The 19,940-nt window shown below is 46.4% G+C and overlaps 1 protein-coding gene across 1 annotated transcript; it reads right to left on the bottom strand.

The window, feature by feature from the left end:
• Positions 1–742: 742 nt before the first annotated feature.
• LOC124613310 lies at positions 743–8,215 on the bottom strand. Its single transcript, XM_047142006.1, has 5 exons — positions 8,101–8,215; positions 5,881–6,149; positions 4,485–4,577; positions 3,912–4,067; positions 743–1,093 (listed from the first exon to the last, which is right to left on the bottom strand). The coding sequence occupies exons 1-5, from the start codon at positions 8,189–8,191 to the stop codon at positions 743–745; spliced, it is 960 nt and encodes a 319-aa protein (XP_046997962.1). The 5' UTR covers positions 8,192–8,215.
• Positions 8,216–19,940: the final 11,725 nt, after the last annotated feature.

The raw sequence follows: 19,940 nt of genomic DNA, 5'->3' as shown, positions 1-19,940 counted from the left end.
CACAGTTTCCTCAATGTAGATACTGAATAACTTCAGGGATAAGATAGAACCCAGTCTCACTTTCTTCTGAAACACTGCATTCATTTCATGTCCTCCGATTCTAATAACTGTAGTGTGGTTTCTGTGAAAGTTGTAAATAGCCTTTTGCTCTCTGTATTTAATCCCTTCTAGCTTCAGAATATCAAAGAAAGTATGAACTCTCCATTTATAGTAATGTATGTTTAGAGAAAGCTTTTGAAGAACTTGACTGGTCTAAACTGTTTGAAATTGTGAAGGCAATCGTAACTATTGGTACATTTTCCAGTAGCAACTCTTGCACTCCTCTCCTTCCAGTTGGTAGTGTCGTGGATGTGGAAGGAAAGGTCTTCAGGTTGAGGAGAGATAGATATACTCGTTATTGTAAGAAAACATAGCCATTTTTTCTATAAAAGTAAAAAGTTTAATTCTTTTGTATTGGAATGTACGAAATATAAAACACAATGCGAGATACGCGTGAGGACGAGCGAATAAATTATAAATAAATAAATAAATAATAAATAGTTATAAATAATGGGTACGTGTGGACAATAAATAAGATGACTGGTGGAGGATGATTGCCCTAAAGCTAATACTGCGGTACGACAGGACAGGCGCGCTGCAGAGAGCGGCGAGAAGGGGAGATTCTGTATCACAGCCAGGAGCGAGCCGCGGGGCGGCTTCAGTCGTGGGGGCGGCGCGGCGGCGGCGGCCGCGGGGGCCGGCGCTACGCCTGCTGGCGCCGCTGCTGGTCCTTCCGCTTCTTGTGGCGCTGGCGGCGGGGGGCGGCCGTCGTGTTCTTGCTCTTGACGCCGCGGGTCGCGTCCTTCTTCTGCTGCTTGCTCTTCTTCTTGAGGTCGCGCGTCACCTCCTTGAGCAGCTCGCTGACCACCTTCTGCCAGTCGGCCAGGAAGGCCTTGAGGAGGGCGAGGTAGGTGCGGTCGCGCAGCAGCAGCTGCGGCGTGCCCTGCGACGGCTGCCGGTGGCGCTCCGCGTCCACCACCTCCTCCAGCTGCGGCCGCTGCACCTGCAGCCGCACCTTGCTGTCCACGATCGCCTTCTGCGCCGCGCACTGCAACTGCAACGAGAGAGCCGGCCGCACGTCACAACAGGGAACAGCTGGACGAGTGTTCACTACTAATAATTTCGACGGCCACAAGAGGTGGCACCAATAAATCCCTGCTCGTGGTACGTGTAGAACAATCAACCACCAACAAGCGACTGAGGAAACCAATTTTCCAGGGACCACGCCTCAGCTACGTTAAATACTTCATTATTCTACCAGTTGCTGAACGTAGATCCATATTTAAATCAGTTGGCGTTTGACGTTTCCACTTGCGACATTGTCGCAAGAAGTATTGCTTGGTCTCTCTGCAGTGATAGAAAATCGCTTTAAAGTTTGTATCTCCTACCAAAACGTTGTGAAAAATATGACATTTAGGAAACTTACGCATGTTATTGTACCGGGTGATCAAAAAGTCAGTATAAATTTGAAAACTGAATAAATCACTGAATAATGTAGATAGAGAGGTACAAATTGACACACATGCTTGGAATGACATGGGGTTTTATTAGAACCCAAAAAACGCGTGAAAGATCTCTTGCCCACGTCGTTTGGTGACGATCGTATGCTTAGCCGCCACTTTCGTCATGCTTGGCCTCCAACGTCCCCAGACCTTGGACTGTGCGATTATTGGCTTTGGGGTTACCTGAAGTCGCAAGTGTATCCTGATCTACCGACATCTCTAGGGATGCTGAAAGACTACATCCGACGCTAATGCCTCACCATAACTCCGGACGTGCTTTACAGTGCTGTTCACAACATTATTCCCCGACTACAGCTATTGTTGAGGAATGATGGTGGACATATGGAGCATTTCGTGTAAAGAACATCATCTTTGCTTTGTCTTACTTTGTTCTGCTAATTATTGCTATTCTGATCAATTGAAGCGCCATATGTCGGACATTTTTGAACTTTTGTATTTTTTGGTTCTAATAAAACCCCATGTCATTCCAAGGATGTGTGTCAATTTGTACCTCTCTATCTATTTTATTCCGTGATTTATTCAGTTTTCAAATTTGTACTGACTTTTTGATCACCCGGTATATCTCTATACCGTCTAAAGCAGGTTGAAAATCTGTCCTCGAAATTCTTTTTCTTTTGAACCGATGCTAAGTTCCAGGCTGAGAAGCAGTTTCAAATTTATCACATTATATCTCTGAAACTCAGTTCATATAAATTAGATATTTTTCGTGAATGCAACAATACCTCGCTCAGCAATGCATCTTTCCAAAATTTCATATCATACCACGTCTGTTAGCAGCTTCAAAAAACGGTGTTGCTTTCTTTTTTATGTAACGTTCAACTCGTAGATGTATGAAGTATTAAAGTCACTATCTCCCACAAAAAATATACGTAATAATCCTGAAATTCACGTGTGGTAAAGACCTCTGACATGTCTCAAAGCACGTGAAAAATCTGTTCTCAACTATAAATAAGGTTGGAGTCATGCTGTTCCTTGAGATAAGCGAAATTTTTGCTTCCCGAAATGTTTAGTAGTTGAGACGTCAGAAGCAATGCTTTGCACAGCGGAAGTAGCAACAAAGAGGGAGCCAATCATGGAAAGTTTCCAGTGGTGTATTTGTAGCGAGAGCTGTCAAATGCCAACTGAGTTAAATAGTAATCGTAGGCTTCTACAGCCGCTGTTACTGTCAATAAAATTTTTCAGGGTGCGTAACTGCATTGTTAATAAATTAAATTCTCCGACGTTTCGGCCACTCAAAGTGGTTTGCTTACTCAAGAAAACAACCTGAGGAAGGCCATTTGCTACAGCGGCCGAAATGTCGGAGAATTTTATACGTTGACAATGCAGTCACATATCCTGAAAAATTTTATTGACACTAAGACGAATAAGATTACGTACAGAAATGATTTCTACTGCATCTCTAGTTACTTAAACTATTATGTATACAGTGTAAAGACATCTACAATGACTTGAATGAACATGTATATATCGTAAAGGAAAATCTATTTGTTGGATAGTCTCCTACATATGGTTCTTTCACCGAAGACTGTTGTCGAAATACGTTGTGAGGTAATGAATGGGTCACGTCCCACTTCACAGACGATCTGTCGTCCTAATTTTCCACTGTATGCTAATTATTTGGTTTGTTATACTCCAAGATATGCATACTTCCTAATAAATATATATTGACGTTGTTTCAGATTACACAAGGGGTTCATATATATATACGCTGGCAACACGCCACTACTTTCGAGTTATTAATTAATATGTGACTAATATTTACGTAATTGTTTCGCTGGTTGTTACTGCTTAAAAATGAGGCCTAGGCATGTTCTTTTCAGGTTTACAAACTGCATACAGATCCGTACTGTTTACCGAATGGTAAAGTTGCGAAATCAATATTTTGCCTTGTAACTGATTTCTTGTATACAGTTCCTACTACGAAATGTCTCGATTATTTACGTGTGTATGAATGACACTCATTTATCACGAGATAAAGTTTCATGTTTACCCATATTAAACTATCTTACTCTATTATATTGGGATTATTGCAGTGCAAACGTAAAAGTATATAAATATAAGTGTGACGTTTTCACCTCATAATGTGCTTGAATTCCATCCGATCAGTTACACAACGAAAATCAATAACGGATAGACAACGTGTATTGTAAGTCTTGTGCCAGCATTGGGTTGCTTTTAACGATTTCTGGCTGAGTTTTACTGACCAAGCTTTGCAACTAATTAAATGCTCTTTCGTATTTAGAGCGTAGGGTAAGTGGAAGACGACGTCCACAGATTCGGTTTTCAAGAGCCCTAGAGAGAGAGAGAGAGAGAGAGAGAGAGAGAGAGAGATATTGATTAGAAACTCACACTTTTGAGCTTGCTGCGTATCTCGGAGAGGAAGTGGGCGCGCGTGGCGAGGTCCTTGTGCAGTAGCAGGCTGCTGGCTTCGTCCCTTTGCAGCCACGCCACGGTGGCCAGGTACTTCTGAACGCCGTCGTGCACGTGCTGTAGGACGTGGGCCGGCTGTAAACAGACGAGGACATGGCTGTTAGTTCGGTCGCCACATTGGATATGCAGTTGGTTCTTTGCCCAATGCCTTAACACTCGATTAGGCGCACTCCTAAAAGGGACATGGATCGTCGCTATACATCTGAGACATCCCAATGAGAAAAATGGATAATTTTGTAAAAAGAAAAGCTAATGAACAGAAATTTTAAAAAAGGAAACGTTTTGATTGGAAGTGCTTCATCAGTTGTTTCACTTCCCATGAATCTGAGAGCTAGGAACTATAAATAGAGTTAGTCTACTAACGTTTTGATGACATGTACACGAAAATGAAGTCTCTGGTAAAGTGTGGACCTCGGAGATCGAGCGCGACTAACCGAGTGTTAATGTATTTGTTGTCGTAGTTAGGAGGAAATTGTGATGTCGTGATCTTACCTTTTCGGGAAGTGTCAGCCCTTGGATGGTGTCCTTGTAGTGGTTGTACTGGTTCCTTGGAAGCCACTCCATGTCCATTTCAATTTCTTTCAGCTGCAAAAGAAGAAGGAACGTTAGAAGGATTTTTTTTTTTTTTAGTAAATTCTGGTTAAGTTAAGTAACGTATGGGGTTGGGCAGGACACTCTTCCAGCAAACTGTAATTAATTCAAAATGTATACTGCAGTATCGGTTCTCGCTTCGGATGCACTCTTCTAGACGATAGCAGACAATTTTTCTTTTTCATGACTGCGGGACAAACAGGCGACTGATGAATAGACATTTTTATAACTTTACTTGACAGTTGTTTTTTACACTTCAGTGGAGTTTGTACTGTGGAATCAATAAATTCTCTTCAAACGTTCGATGTATGCCGTTCGAGACGCCTCTTAAAGATGAAGTGGACGGATGGTGCCATCATATAGGTCGTTTAGCAATGAATTGGTGAGGAAATAGTGTTAATGAAAATATTCAAGCGAAGACGACTCGGATGGGAAGCCAGAAAATACGCTAGAACCAGTTCCTTGTAAACATCGTTGAATGAGCAATACAAGGAAAGACGACACTAGGAAGATCATGGCTGGGCTTTTGAAAACAAGCCATAAAGAATGCGGGAATCAGTAAGTATACCGCGATGAGGGAATTAGCTTGTAATACATCCAGATGGAAGGCTGCCACTTAGAGGTTGATGACACTGCGATAGTACATTTCTAAGTGGAATAAATAATAATAGAAATACTCGAGAAATTTTCTTGTTGTTTCTAAGCTAAAATAAGGAAATGGCTCAAAAAAATGTAAAAACTTATCAAGACTTTGTGGGTGCTCAACGGCGAGGTTATCAGCGTAAACTGCTCAGAATAATGTGGTTTCATCCTTAATGCATGCAGCAAAGCCAGTCATATGTGGAAGGTCACTGTACGCTCAAATAGACACTAGATCAATATTTACGAAGTATTGAATTCGGTGTTGTGTAAACAGTAATTTAGCGTGTGTTTGCAATTATATTTCACAGAGTGGAAACCATAAATGTTGCGGTGACAACTGTACCTAAATACCAGCTATATTGGAGGTGACAGCTGCATTACATCTAATAATAGTATTTGGTACTAAGAAAAACGAAGGGAAGCCACTCACGGGTGAAAAAATATGAGATTTGTGTTTGCGCATGTCAGAATCCTTTCAGAACATATTTATTCGTTGAAGCTAACTTGGACGAAATAAGTGAGCTTTCACCTCAAGATGATGTTGCTTGTCGTCTTACGTGGAAGACACTGAGGCAGCGGACTGAATCGGGTTAGGATGCGAACGGCCTGTATTCAGGGTGGAGAGATTGGGTATGCGACAGGAGCGGGTACTCACCCCTTGGTAGACGCTGCTGGCTCGATCCCACTCCTTTTTCACGCTGTTGAAGGTGCCGTGGAGGTAATTCCGGAACACCCTGAGCACCTTCTTGACGTTCTTCATGTTGAGGACGCCGGGGGCGTCCCTGTATATGCCGCAGGGGTCGATCCAGTCGTCCGCCTTGTGGGCGGTGGGGGCGGCAGCGGGGGCGGCGTGGGCGGCGGGTAGCAGCGCCGCTGCTGCCACCAGGAGCACCGCCAGCGCTGACCGGCACCTCCTCAGGGTCTCTGCGGACAAGACAGCCCACTCTCACTCACACGTCCACAGTGCACGGAAAACATTGCACGGGTGGGTGCAGAGCACTCACTGTGTGCCACGCCATCTTTTTAGAAAAACTTGGAAGTTTTCAAAATTGTACAAAAAATTCGGGAAGCCTACTAAAAATCTGGACTCGACAAAATTTTCATCCATACACACATACACAGTAATTTATCTTTCTTTGTTTTCGGTACAGCACTGACGGGACGTTAACAACACTACTGTGTAGTTTAATCACAAACACAAAATTCACTGTTTTGCGGAAGACCTTGAGCACTATTTCGGTAGTGTGCTTTGTAAACATAGTTTACTGTGCTGCAGGTGGTGTTTACATCGTAATTGTTTTTCAACCCTAAGTAATCATTTTTATTCCACAAACACTTGTTTAGAAATGTAGTTTTCTATCTGATGTCTCATGAATTATTATGCGCTCCGTGCTCCGTACCCAGTGCTAAATTACGCAGCAAGACTCTAAAGTCAACAAATACTCCCTCTCTCTCATGATTTGCAAATTTTGTTGTTAGCAGTTACATTTACTGTGACATAACGCAATGAATATTACGATAGCGCTTATCTAAATGACAGATATAAGCACTGTAAAAAGAAATAGTAAATTGCCATATACGACATAATATGCGCTAAATATAGTACCACTCACGACGTCCACGAGGACTGAACACCAAAGAGCTAACACGCTGCGTTATGTACGAAACCACTGCGCCAAAAACGAAAACAAAAAAAATCCACAACATAGTCGAACTCCAGGACCCATACAGCTTAGCTTTCTACAGAGCGAAGGGTAATGCCAACATTCCTCAAAGTCACAAGCCTCGCTACTGAATATCGCCGAGTGAATTATGGCAGCACAGAGGGCTTCGTAGCTCACTATACACTGAAGCACTGGCATAAAACGTCACGGTTGCTATATTTTCACATACGTGTATATAAACACCAGCGCCAACATTCGCATGACAACAAAAGAAAGTCAGCAAAACACGAGTGAACAGGATAAATCACCAGCGGAAATACAATTTCACCATCAGTGTTTCTAATAATTAATGCAAGTTGCGAAGCACGTCGATTAATACGGATAAATCTGAAATCAGATACCAGTTAAAGAATGTTTCCCTCCATCGTACGACAAACACGAGCTTATAACATGGTCCGCTACTACATGAAAATACACCTAGAATGAAGAAGGTAATCCTTTTCCAAACGACTATTTAGTGTCAACTACGGTCTGATTAAGCTCAAACGGACAGCCCAGATCCACGTGTGGTATTAAAATAATAGCTCACTTTCCCCTAGTTCAGAGAGATTAACGTCTGCTACGCTCAGCATTCTGCTTCCGGTCCTTAATGGGCTGAGTAACCGACGTGTGTGCCATGTACCGATGCCAAGTAGACGCGACCACAGTTTGACAGAAATCAGTCGCGAAAACTAGCATACAACAATGTTAGACCTCACGAATTAAACGTACCTGGCGACGAAATTTCTTTCGAAAGTAAACAGCGGCTATAATTTGTTCAGTTACTGGCGCATTTAAGAGAAAAAAGAGCTAACATTTCCTCTCGCGGTCACGCAATGTTACACGTAAACACAGACAGCGAAGATACAACAGCACTGCACAGGTTTCCGAACGAGCGGTCCACTGTCGTCGGGATGTCAGACTCCCGAGCAGTCCGCGTTGTGAGGTGAAAGGCGCACGCAGCGGACTAATCACCGCACAGCGACGGTCTGTGGTTGACACTCACCGGGCGTCCTCCGGCGTTCACTTGCACACGCGCCCCCCTCCCCGCCCCCACACGACACACGGTAGCTCGTCGCACAGTGGTGTAGCCTAGCGTCGAACGCGACGGCGGCCGCGACCTCGCGGGCCGGCGGTCGCCAGCTGACTGCCGTCTCGCGATCGGTGCCTACCTTTATCTGCTTTCACCGTGACGCGTGCTGCGGAGGCGGCGGCGGCGGCGCTGTGTCGGGGGCGCCCGTCAGATTGCACGTGCCGCGTCATCTCGTGTGGTGTGCTGTCGCTGAGCCGCCGGCTCTCGGATTGACTGCCGAGCCTCCGAGCTGAAGGCTTTTATAGATGCAACGTTGATTTCCGAGTAGCGCCGTGACGCAGGGCGCGCGCCCGCCCCTCCCTGCAGCCTCTTTCATTCATGCCTGCGGTTTCCCCGTCCGCTGCCCCCCCTCCACGCCGCCCGCACTGGAGGCGGGAACTGGAGGCGCTGGCTGCGCGCATGCGCGGCGCCGATCTGCTGGCAGACCTGTCTCGCCGCCACTTCTGCAACTATGACGACGCTCCGTCTGGGTGGGTGTCCACCCTTGCGACTTGCATCGGCGCTTCATCACCTCCAAAACACTGTTCAGTCTGACGCCTCGCCTCACCTGACTCATCACTTCTTGCGTTACATTTCTACTCTCTTCGCTAACCATGCTGTATAGCGGCATTTCGCTAGCTCTGCATTAGATCAGCAGTTGTCTATAAAAATAAACTTCCCAAAAATATAAGGGGCGAGATCAGAAAAACAGCCAAGATAAGGTAAATTTGGAGCACAGTTTTGTGAGGGAAAAAAGGAAGACATAACTGTGGTATCGAAGGCAACTATGCCACAGAATAGTTTCTCAAGTTTTTTTTTTTTTGGGGTGGGGGGGGGGGGGAGGAGAGTGGTCTCGTGGTTCTAGGCGCTCAGTCCGGAACCGTGCGACTGCTACGGTCGCAGATTCGAATCCTGCCTCGGGCATGGATGTGTGTGATGTCCTTAGGTTAGGTAGGTTTAAGTAGTTCTAAGTTTTAGGGGACTGATGACCTAAGATGTTAAGTCCCATAGTGCTCAGAACCATTTGAACCATTTTGAAGGAGACCAGACAGTGAGGTCATCGGTCTCATCGGATGAGGGAAGGACGGGGAAGGAAGTCGGCTGTGCCCTTTGAAAGGAACCATCGCGGCATTTGCCTGGAGCGATTTATAGAAATCACGGAAAACCTAAATCAGGATGGCCGGACGCGGGATTGAACCGTCGTCCTCCCGAATGCGAGTCCAGTGTAGTTTCTGAAGTTGTTACTACGAGAGTCACAGACGACAGCGCCCTCTAGCCTGTGCTGTCGAAGTCTTCGAGCTCCGCGACTGCTTCAGCCCATTTCATCAGGTGCAGACAGCCAGGACACTACGCTTCAACTTCGCACCACCTTGCAAGTTATGTAATATGTTATCTGCTAGTAAAGGTGCCTAAACTGTATCTGCAGTACCGAGAGATTAGTACCTTTTCCTGTTCCTGTTCCTTGCCCACGCGCCGCCTCCCAGGCGGGATACAAAAATAACGACGGTAGGCAATGAAAAAATCTTAACTCCACTCGTCTCTGAAAATCTCGTGATTCCAGGAACCAGTAACTGCATTATCAAACAGAGATTAGAGATATGAAAGTCCATCAACTTCACTACTCTGTCAATAACTAGCCGACTATCATATACTTACGTATGCAGCAGCATTACATGTATCACATAATATATATTTTTAAGAAACCGTTTTCGCTACTCCTCTAAAATTTAACAAAATGGAGTTACGGGGTTCTCATTGCCTACCGTCGATGAACGGAAGTATTAGAAACCTGTAAAATGTGGTATTATAAGGGGCTGCTGAAATGCAGATGGATTAATCCGTATAATGAATGAAGTCATCCTGCAGGGAGAAAAAAAATTGACAAATCATGACCATAATTAGTTAAACTGATAGAACTGTTGGGCTCATATTAAGGTATGACTCCTTTTGAAAACGATGAAAGGAAACAATCGTAGGGGCAAACATAGGCACGAGTACGTACGACAGATCACCAATGAATAGTAACGCTGAAACGAAGAGGATAGCTCAGAAGTGACGGGGACGGATAACTGATGACCGAAACGACAGCTGCCGGCCGGTGTGACCGAGCGGTTCTAGGCACTTCAGTCCGGAACCGCGCTACTGCTACGGTCGCAGGTTCGAATCCTGCCGCGGACATGGATGTGTGTGATGTCCTTAGGTTAGTTAGGTTTAAGTAGTTCTAAGTCTAGGGGACTAATGACCTCAGACGTTAAGTCCTATAGTGCTCAGAGCCATTTGAGCCATTTGATTTATTTATTTATTTGCCGATTCCAGTAGAGGCTGTAGACAAGTTTTCGGCGGACATAGTGAATCATAGCACGGTCACATCAACCCTAGCAGACAGTGGTCATCGTGCAAACCGTCGAGTTCGCCGCGCCGCTTGGAATGAAAAACAACTGGAGCACATGAGTCTGGTTACGTGCGCTATCGGCTTTCAACTCCAATGTTCCAATGTGTGTGAAATCTTATGGGACTTAACTGCTAAGGTCATCAGTCCCTAAGCTTACACACTACTTTACCTAAATTATCCTAAGGACAAACACACACACCCATGACCGAGGATTCGAACCTCCGCTTTCAACTTCCCAGCAATACGGAGAGACAACACCGCTCATCTTAGGAATACAATGTAGAGGGTGACTGAGCAGCCAGCCAGGTCACGGCAGGTTCAAAATTGGTTCAAATGGCTCTGAGCACTATGGAACTCAACTTCTGAGGTCATCAGTCCCATAGAACTTAGAACTACTTAAACCTAACTAACCTAAGGACATCACACACATCCATGCCCGAGGCAGGATTCGAACCTGCGACCGTAGCAGTCGTTCGGTTCCAGACTGTAGCGCCTAGAACCGCTCGGCCACTCAGGGCAGCTTACCCTGGCAGTGGAGGACGCGTGAAAAGGGCCCAGCAGTGCCACGCCTCTAAAGGGTTCCAGATCCGCGGTTCCCTCACGGAACAGATGCCGTCGCCGGCCGGCGTCGTGTGTCAGACCACTTCCTGTTTTCCTTTTTCCCCGTTACTCATATCAATCGCCTACTTGCGCGAAATCGCGCGGAGGTAGGGGAAGTGTCGCGGCGTGCGTGACGTAAGAGCAGGGAGCCGGCAGTGGATCCTCCGGGAATGGTGGACCGCCCGGTGCACGCACTTTGCGAGCGGAATGTTCCGCGGCGGCGCGCCGTAATAAAGGAAGCGGAGTACGGGTGAGTCAGCGGGCGGGCGCGCCGGCGATCCGTTGTGCAACCGAAAGGCAATACGGCGTGGCGGGCCGCGAGGGCGCTTATCGCCGGCCCGCGACAGGTAGGCAACCAACCGCTGCGCCGCATTCCCCGCGACGATTTCGTCACGGCCGCCGGCGGAGTCGTCAGCGGGCCTCTACCGGTCCCGGCCTGCTCGCGTAACTGTCGCGCCGCGTCACCTAAGCGCCGGCCACTTAGCATTCCAGCGGTCCAGTCCTTGTCTTGCAACCATTAAACCTCCGACATTCACTAAAGAAAGCGTTGTATACCAACAATCAGGCAGTCAACGCTAGTCGCTCTCCGAGGTTGTTCACGAAGTAGCTCTACAGACCGTTACGAAATAGTTTTGCAGAGGACGCTACCAGTCACAATATTTGCGTTGCCGCAATGACATTGAAGCGCCGAAGAAACTGGCAGAGACACGGGTATTCAGATACAGAGATATGTAAACAGGCAGAATGTGGGGCTACGATTTGCAGCGCCTACGTAAGGCAACAAGAGTCTGGCGTAGTTAAAAAAAAATGTTCAGATGTGTGTGATGTCTTATGGGACTTAACTGCTAAGGTCATCAGTCGCTAAGCTTACACACTACTTAACCTAAATTATCCTAAGGACAAACACACACACTCATGCCCGAGGGAGGACTCGAACCTCCGCCAGGACTGGCGCTGTTGTTAGATCGGTTACTGTTGCTACAACGGCAGGTTATCAGGATTTAAGTGAGTTTGAACGTAGTGATACAGTCGGTGTTCGAGAGATGGGACACAGCAACCCCTGACGTAGCGATGAAGTGGAGATTTTCCCGTACGACCATTTCAAGAGTATACCGTGAATATCAGGAATCCGGTAAAACATCAGATCTCCGACATCACTGCGGCCGGAAACAGATCCTGCAAGAACGAGACAAACGACGGCTGAAAAGAATAGTTCAGCGTCACAGAAGTGGAACCCTTCCGCAAATTCATGCAGATTTCCGTGCCGCCGGCCGAAGTGGCCGTGCGGTTCTAGGCGCTACAGTCTGGAACCGCGCGACCGCTACGGTCGCAGGTTCGAATCGTGCCTCGGGCATGGATGTGTGTGATGTCCTTAGGTCAGTTAGGTTTAAGTAGTTCTAAGTTCTAGAGGACTGATGACCTCAGAAGTTAAGTCCCATAGTGCTCAGAGCCATTCGAACCATTTCCGTGCCGGGCCATCAACAAGTGTCAGTGTTCGAACCATTCAACGAAACATTACCGACGTGGGCTTTCGGAGCCGGAGGTTCGCTCGTATACCCATGATGACTGCACGACACAAACGTTTACGCCTCGCCTGGGCCCGCCAACACCCACATTGGACTGTTGCTGACTGGAATCATGTTGCCTGGTCGGACGAGTCTCGTTTCAAATTGTATCGAGAGGATGGACGTGTAAGGGTATGGAGACAACCTCATGAATCCATGGACCCTGCATGTCTGCAGGGGATTGTTAAGCTGTTGGAGGCTGTGTAATGGTGTGGGGCGTGTGCAGTTGGAGTGATATGGGGCCCCTGATACGTGTAAATACGACTCTTACAGGTGACACTTACGTAAGCATATTGTATGATAACCTGCATCCATTCATGTCCATTGTGCATTCGGACGAACTTGGGCAGTTCCAGCGGGACAATGTCACACCCTACACGTCCAGAATTGCTACAGAGTGGCTCCAGGAACATTCTTCTGAGTTTAAATACTTCCGATGGCCACCAAACTTCCCACATACTAACATTATTGAGCATATCTGGAATGCCTTGCAACGTGCTGTTCAGAAGAGATCTCCACCCCCTCGTAGTCTTACGGATTTGTGGACAGCCCTGCAGGATTCATGGTGTCAGTTCCCTTCAGCACTACTTCAGACATTAGTCGAGTCAATGCCACCTCGTGTTACGCCACTTCTGCGTGCTCGCGGGGGCCCTACACGATATTGGGAAGGTATACCAGTTTGTTTGGCTCTTCAGTGTATATTTACTACCGGAACAACGCGTTTCGAGATAAAGACCTCATCTTCATGTTACAACGCCAATACAAAACACTGACTTGGAGTGTGTGTTTACGGCGGCTTGAACTCTGCTGGGGACACTTTCAGTGACGTGTCTGAATGTGTGTGTAGGAATGGCAGCCCATTCGTCCTTAAGATATGAAAGGAGAGAGCGTACTGAAGTTGCACGCTGGGGTTTGGAGCTAAGTCTACGTTCTAACTCAACCCACAGGTGTTTCATTGGCTTCAATCGGGACCCTGGACATGTCAGTCCATTTCCGAAATGTTATTGTCCTCAAACCACTGCCTCACTGGTGCCGCTTTATGACAGTGTTCAGTTACACGCTAATACAAACTATATTCATCTCAGAACTGCTCCTATACAGTACGCAATGCTGCAAAATGTGTTACTATCCTTCCGCACTTAGCGGTTTCTTAAGCGAGGTAAGGCCAGGACACCCTAACCACAAAAAATGCCTCCATACCGTAACACCACCTCCTCCCTGCTTCTCTATTGGTACTACAATAAATAACTTTAACTAGGCATTCGTCAAACCCAAGACCTTCCATCGGACTGCTACAGTGTATAGCGTTATTCATCACTCCACATCACTTGTCGCCAGTAATGTACTGTCCAGAGGTGTCGCTTTTTACACCAGCTCGAGCTTCGCTTAGTATTGACTGCAGAAACATATGGCATATGAGGAGATACCCGGCCATAAAACCCCATTCTTTTTAACTCCGTCATCCTTCTGCCGTCATCCTTCTGAATGCGAGTCCAGTGTCTCACCAAAGCGCCACCTCGCTCCATTTCTTCGTCGACTCGGTACCATTACCATGTAGGACTAACGGAATAAATAGTGCAGCTTGAAATATGGGCTGCAGGATTCTTCACGGATTTGATTACTGAGCGCGACAGCTTCACACACGTGACAATAGCCCTTAGTCGGATAACACATGCCAGACAGCCCTACTATCAAAAGTCTTTGAGTGTATCATCCGATACCAGACTTCAGTCGCTCACCACACTTATTTCTTGCTGTGGAGTAATTAGTGGTATAGACGCTCGTACATACTGGTCCCGACAATCGAACTTGCTGCGTACCACCCGACAGCAGAAGGGGTACGCGGATAATGATGAAGTAATCAATGACTACCGAACCACTGTTTGACGTAAGACAAGAATTCGAGACTGAGTCAGGGAGGAAATAGTTCAGGTGTTGAGATAAAAGTGTACGTAATCCACAATGAGTGTTCGACATCTTCCACGGCCTGTTTGTGTTACGTCTCCAAGTTATCTCGCGATCTTCTTGGTGACGTACATCGCAGTGGCTACGCTATTTTCCTGCTTCACGAACTGCTCCCCGTTTTTAACTCCGTTATGTAATGGCGCGGAGAGGGCGCCTGCCGAGGGCTGTCCCCATTCGCCAAAGCGGCGCGGCGCGGACACCTGTTGAAGACCACGCGGCCGCAGAAGGCTGCCGGCTGCCCTTGTTCCGCTCAGCAGGTCCCGTCCTGCACGCGGCAGGCGGGTTGCCTACGCCGCAGGAGATACGTTGCCACCGAAGCCGCGGCGTGCCGTAACGCTGCCGCACACTTTCTTTCCACGTACCGAGCGAGATCTTCGTTACATGCGTTCTCGTCGCAGACGCTGCAGTTCGAAACTGCTAACAAAACCGGAGATCCTTGATCAAAGTAGGGCAAACGGAACTCGAGTTCTTCACTTACGCTATCGTCGGCGCTGTATTGGCAGCCGTTCAGAAAGAAAGTGGTGCTGTCATACTGCAAAATACACTGAAGGAAATGAAAACTTTCACATCTCTTACACTAGTCCAATATTTATCAAATTTTCTGGAGATGTTCGTCACATAGTTGATATTAGACGATTACAATTCATTCCATTTTGGAACCGTCGCCCAGCATCAGTATGAGATGCGGCCTCCAATGGCACTTATACGTTCTTGTATTCTTTACTGCATAGAAAGAAACAACCTCCGAATTTCACCTTGAGGAATTCCTTGCCATGCCTGAAACACATGCTGAGTCAGTTCGTGATAATTACTGAATTAAGGCGGGCGTTGGTACGCACGCGACAGCTTGCACTGTCACTGCGTTCCAAAAAGCCATGCAGGGTTCGTACCTCGAGTTCTATTGGCAATAGAAAGGTAATGTCAAGTGTTTCGGAAAGCCCTCGGACTAGGGACCATTTGTATACCCAACAGAAGGCTCGTCTTACTGAAACTATCCCCGCAGCACAAAGTTTGAATATAACGCACTTCCTCTACCTTAGGTAAATGGAGCAAATCGGTTGGTTCTTTTTGCATTAGATGTGGTCTACATTGCGCCTTAAAGGGTCTCGTGGAGGCACCATTTACGCCATGGGCAGTTCCTGAGAATACCCGAAAAACATGTTCTTTGGCATGCCTAAGTGGCCGAGCGGTTCTAGGCGCTACAGTCTGGAACCGCGCGACCGCTACGGTCGCAGGTTCGAATCCTGCCTCGGGCATGGATGTGTGTGATGTCCTTAGGTTAGTTAGGTTTAAGTAGTTCTAAGTTCTAGGGGACTGATACCCTCAGATGTTTAGTCCCATAGTGCTCAGAGCCATTTGAACCATGTTCTTTGGGTATGAAAACGGAGCTGCGGATTCCAAGTCGGCTGTATACAGCAAATGGCTGAAATATTTACGATATATTTCTAAAATCCTCATGTTGAACAACCTTGAAAATGTTCTTAAAATATTTATCCGTTTCCGAGATACCGAGATTTAAAGTTACTCCCGTTGTACACGCAAAGTACGCATATAGAATCCCGTGTGAGGCAAAAATGTGGGTTTTAAAGAGGCGTAGCACGGAGAAATATGCTGTAAAGTGCCTCCGTTATCATAAGAAGGGTTCTGGAAACCCGAAGTTGTTGTAGTACTGAAGCGCATGTAAAATATTTGCGCACATAAAATACGGTCTGAGGCTGCAGTTGAACACAGTTTGCGATATTTCAGTTTCACTTAAGTAAACTATCACAATTTTAATGATCCATGAAGTTCTGTTTATATGAGCGAAATGCCCTGCTGTAGCAGGGAAAAAAAGGGAACAGCGGAAAAATGCTCCTATCGGAGAACAAAAAAGGGGAATATGTTCCTGTTTATTAAAAGGTTCCAAGTTAAAAGTAGGCTACCAGCTGCCTCACTCAACCTCACTCAGCAGCTTCAAAAATTTTCACAAAAATTTTGGCACGCAAACCTATTCGCGCTTTTTTATGCTGAGGAAGAACGAGACAGTGGCAGTAGGAAAGAGACGATAATGTAATTCATATTAGAAGATAGTAGACAGTGATTGTACAATAGAAAGAGCGAAGGAGACAAAGGCAGTGTGAGAGAAAGAGAGGGACATAATGGCAGTTGAGCACGGTTGACACTGAGAGGACAGTGCTAGGAAAACAGTGAAGGAGGCTGTGCCAGTGCCAGAAGAATAAAGAGAAGGAGAAAGTGGAAATTGGTGGGAGGCATGATAATGACAGACAAGGTCTATGACAATGACAACGTGAAGGAGAGAGGTTGTGACAACGAGAAGAGACAGTAGCAGTGGGAAGGAATGAATGAGAGAGTAAGACAGGGCTAGAGGGAAACGGTGATAGTGATGAGAGACAGCAGTAGTAAGACAGAACGAAGCTGGGAGACAGGAGACAGAGACAGTTAGAGAAATAATGATGAGTTGGGGTGAATGAGTGATTGAGAATCGTTAAGTGGGAGTAGGTGGGTATGAGCCACTTTCAGCGGAGGACTAGTGGATGTGAGCGAATTACAATTGGGGGGAGCTTGTGGGAACAAGAAGTGGGTTGCTTATTAAGAAGAGCAGGAGACATCTGTTACGCCACTTTTCAGAGTATTTTAAACAGGAGCATATTCACCTCTTTTGTGCTCCCATAGGAGCATTTTCCTCTGAAGTAAGTATACGATTTCCCACCGAATCCTACAAATGTATTATGAATCAGGGGACACGGCAGGTCAGTCAAGAATCCGTGCATTCCTCAAGGCGTTTCTGGTGTGTTGTCCTGCTGGAATGTACCATTTATTACTGTGACAGTGAACGGCACAAAAACTTTTACCGTTCTTGCCGCATGTTGGAGAGCATTCAGTCTCCTTCAGCAAGTACCAAATCGGTCCTGTTACTTTATCGGAAAGCTCCACAAACGTGATTAATTGAAGAGGAACAGATCTCAAGAGTCGCTGCTTCCTGTGACCCTTCACCAGGCTTTCTACTGATACGTAGACATCGATCTAACCAACACACGCAGAAACGAAGACACCACAGAATGCCACTCAGTTTTCCAGTTGACTCTGCCACCACATCATGGAAGTCTCTGAAGTCTGGAATGAAGTCAGCGGCAATCGATCCACGGCAATTCGAGATCTGAACCCAGCTTGCACTAATCAGTGGTTGACGATTTGTGGTGACACCTTGCCTGCAACTTCTGCCCGGATTTCAGCTGTTGTCATCCGCCTATTCGTCAAACCCACTGGAGCCATCCGAGGATCTTTCTCTTGTGAGCTTCTCTGGAAGTCAAATGTTCTTTATTCCAGTCTTTGATCTCAATACCAATTCGTTTAACGATGACCGGTTTCAGTCAGTAGTGACCATCCTCAGATATTTTCTACACCATGTCCTGAAGTGATAAGGCCGTAATGGCTGATGTGTTGGCAGAAGAACCAACACTGTGATGCTAGAGGAGGCCGAAATGCACGCGTTTAACTACATGCTGACTGGCGTGAGGTCTGGAACAGTTAAGGGAATTAATAGTAGCAAATAAAGTAGGTAGTTGATATAATACTTAACTTTAATCCACAATTGGAGAACATTGGTCTGACGGTACAGGCATCACAATATATATAACAAAGGATTATGGCGCCTTGCTAGGTCGTAGCAAATGACGTAGCTGAAGGCTATGCCAACTATCGTCTCGGCAAATGAGAGCGTATTTGTCAGTGATCCATCTCTGGCTAAGTCTGCTGTACAACTGGGGCGAGTGCTAGTAAGTCTCTCTGGACCTGCCGTGTGGTGGCGCTCGGTCTGCAATCACTGACAGTGGCGACACGCGGGTCCGACGTATACTACCGGGCGCGGCCGATTTAAAGGCTACCACCTAGCAAGTGTGGTGTCTGGCGGTGACACCACAATGGCATCGTCAAAACGTATAAATATACTCAGCACAGCATCGTCACATAGATCTAAAAAAAGGTGTAGAATTCTTTGGAAGTATCAGTGGCTGCTCTCCTTGGCAGACCACCCATGTAGTATGCAGCTGTTGCACTGCCAGCAACTATCTGTGTGATCTGGCGACATAAAACTCGTATTATCCTCATGCCAACGCCTACACCTTTCTCAATGTGCCGAAAATGGCGAGAATCGGCATTTGCGGATCCTCGCCGCTTGCTCTGTCGCGATCTGTACCTGAAGTATGACAGTAACTTTAGATACATCAAACAGCCACCATGTATTCACACCATTCTTCACCTGCAGAAAAATTCTTTCTTCTCTTGATAAAATACTGAAACTAACGTTGCACAAGAATGACGTTTTAATGAACGTATCACAGAAGCGTGGTAATTTGGTAATTCAGGATTATCGGTTTGCTGACGTTCAGTCAGGCATTTACATGGAGTAACACTTTACATTACCGGCAGTGTATACACTGAGGCGACGAAAGTCATTGCATAGCTATATGCACATATAAAGATGGCGGTGGTACGCGTACGCAAGGTAGTGCAATGGCGGAGATGTCATTTGTACTCAGATGATTCGTGCAAAAAGGTGACTGACGTGATTATGGCCAGTTGGAGCTAGAAGCATGGGACATCACATTTCGGAAATCTTTAGGGAACTCAGTATTCTGACATCCATAATGTCAAGAGTGTGCCGAGAACACCAAATTTCAGGCATTATCTCCCACCATGGACAACGCAATGGCCGACGGCCTTCGCTTAACGATCGAGAGTAGCGGCGTTTCGGTAAAGTTGTCAGTGCTAACAGACAAGCAACATTGCTCCAAATAGCCGCAAAAATTAATGTGTTATGTACGATTAATGTGTCCGTTAGGACAGTGCTGCGGAATTTGGGATTAATGGGCTTCGGTAGCAGACGACCGACGTGTGTGCCTTTGGTAACAGCTAGACTCGTAACGTTATTGGCTGGACCTTACACGACGGGAAAACCGTGGCGTAGTCGTATGAGTCCCGGGTTCAGTGGCTAAGAGCTGATGGTGGGGTTCGAGTGTGACGCAGACCTCTCGAAGCCATGGAGCCAGGCTGTCAACAAGGTACTGTGCGAGCTGGTGGTGGCTCCATAATAGTGTGGGTTATGTTTACATTCTGAAGGTGGCAGGAGTAAAATACAGGGAGCGAAAGGCTATTTACAATTTGTACAGAAACCAGATGGCAGTTATAAGAGTCGAGGGGTATGAAAGGGAAGCAGTGGTTGGGAAGGGAGTAAGACAGGGTTGTAGCCTCTCCCCGATGTTATTCAATCTGTATATTGAGCAAGTAGTGAAGGAAACAAAAGAAAAAATTTGGCGTAGGTATTAAAATCCATGGAGCAGAAATAAAAAATTTGAGGTTCGCCGATGACATTTTAATTCTGTCAGAGACAGTAAAAGACTTGGAAGAGCAGTTGAACGG

Source organism: Schistocerca americana, chromosome 4 (genome assembly GCF_021461395.2).
Source record: "Schistocerca americana isolate TAMUIC-IGC-003095 chromosome 4, iqSchAmer2.1, whole genome shotgun sequence".
NCBI lineage: Eukaryota > Metazoa > Arthropoda > Insecta > Orthoptera > Acrididae > Schistocerca > Schistocerca americana.
The sequence above is the reverse complement of the archived record's forward strand: the minus strand, read 5'-3'. Positions and strand labels throughout refer to the sequence as shown.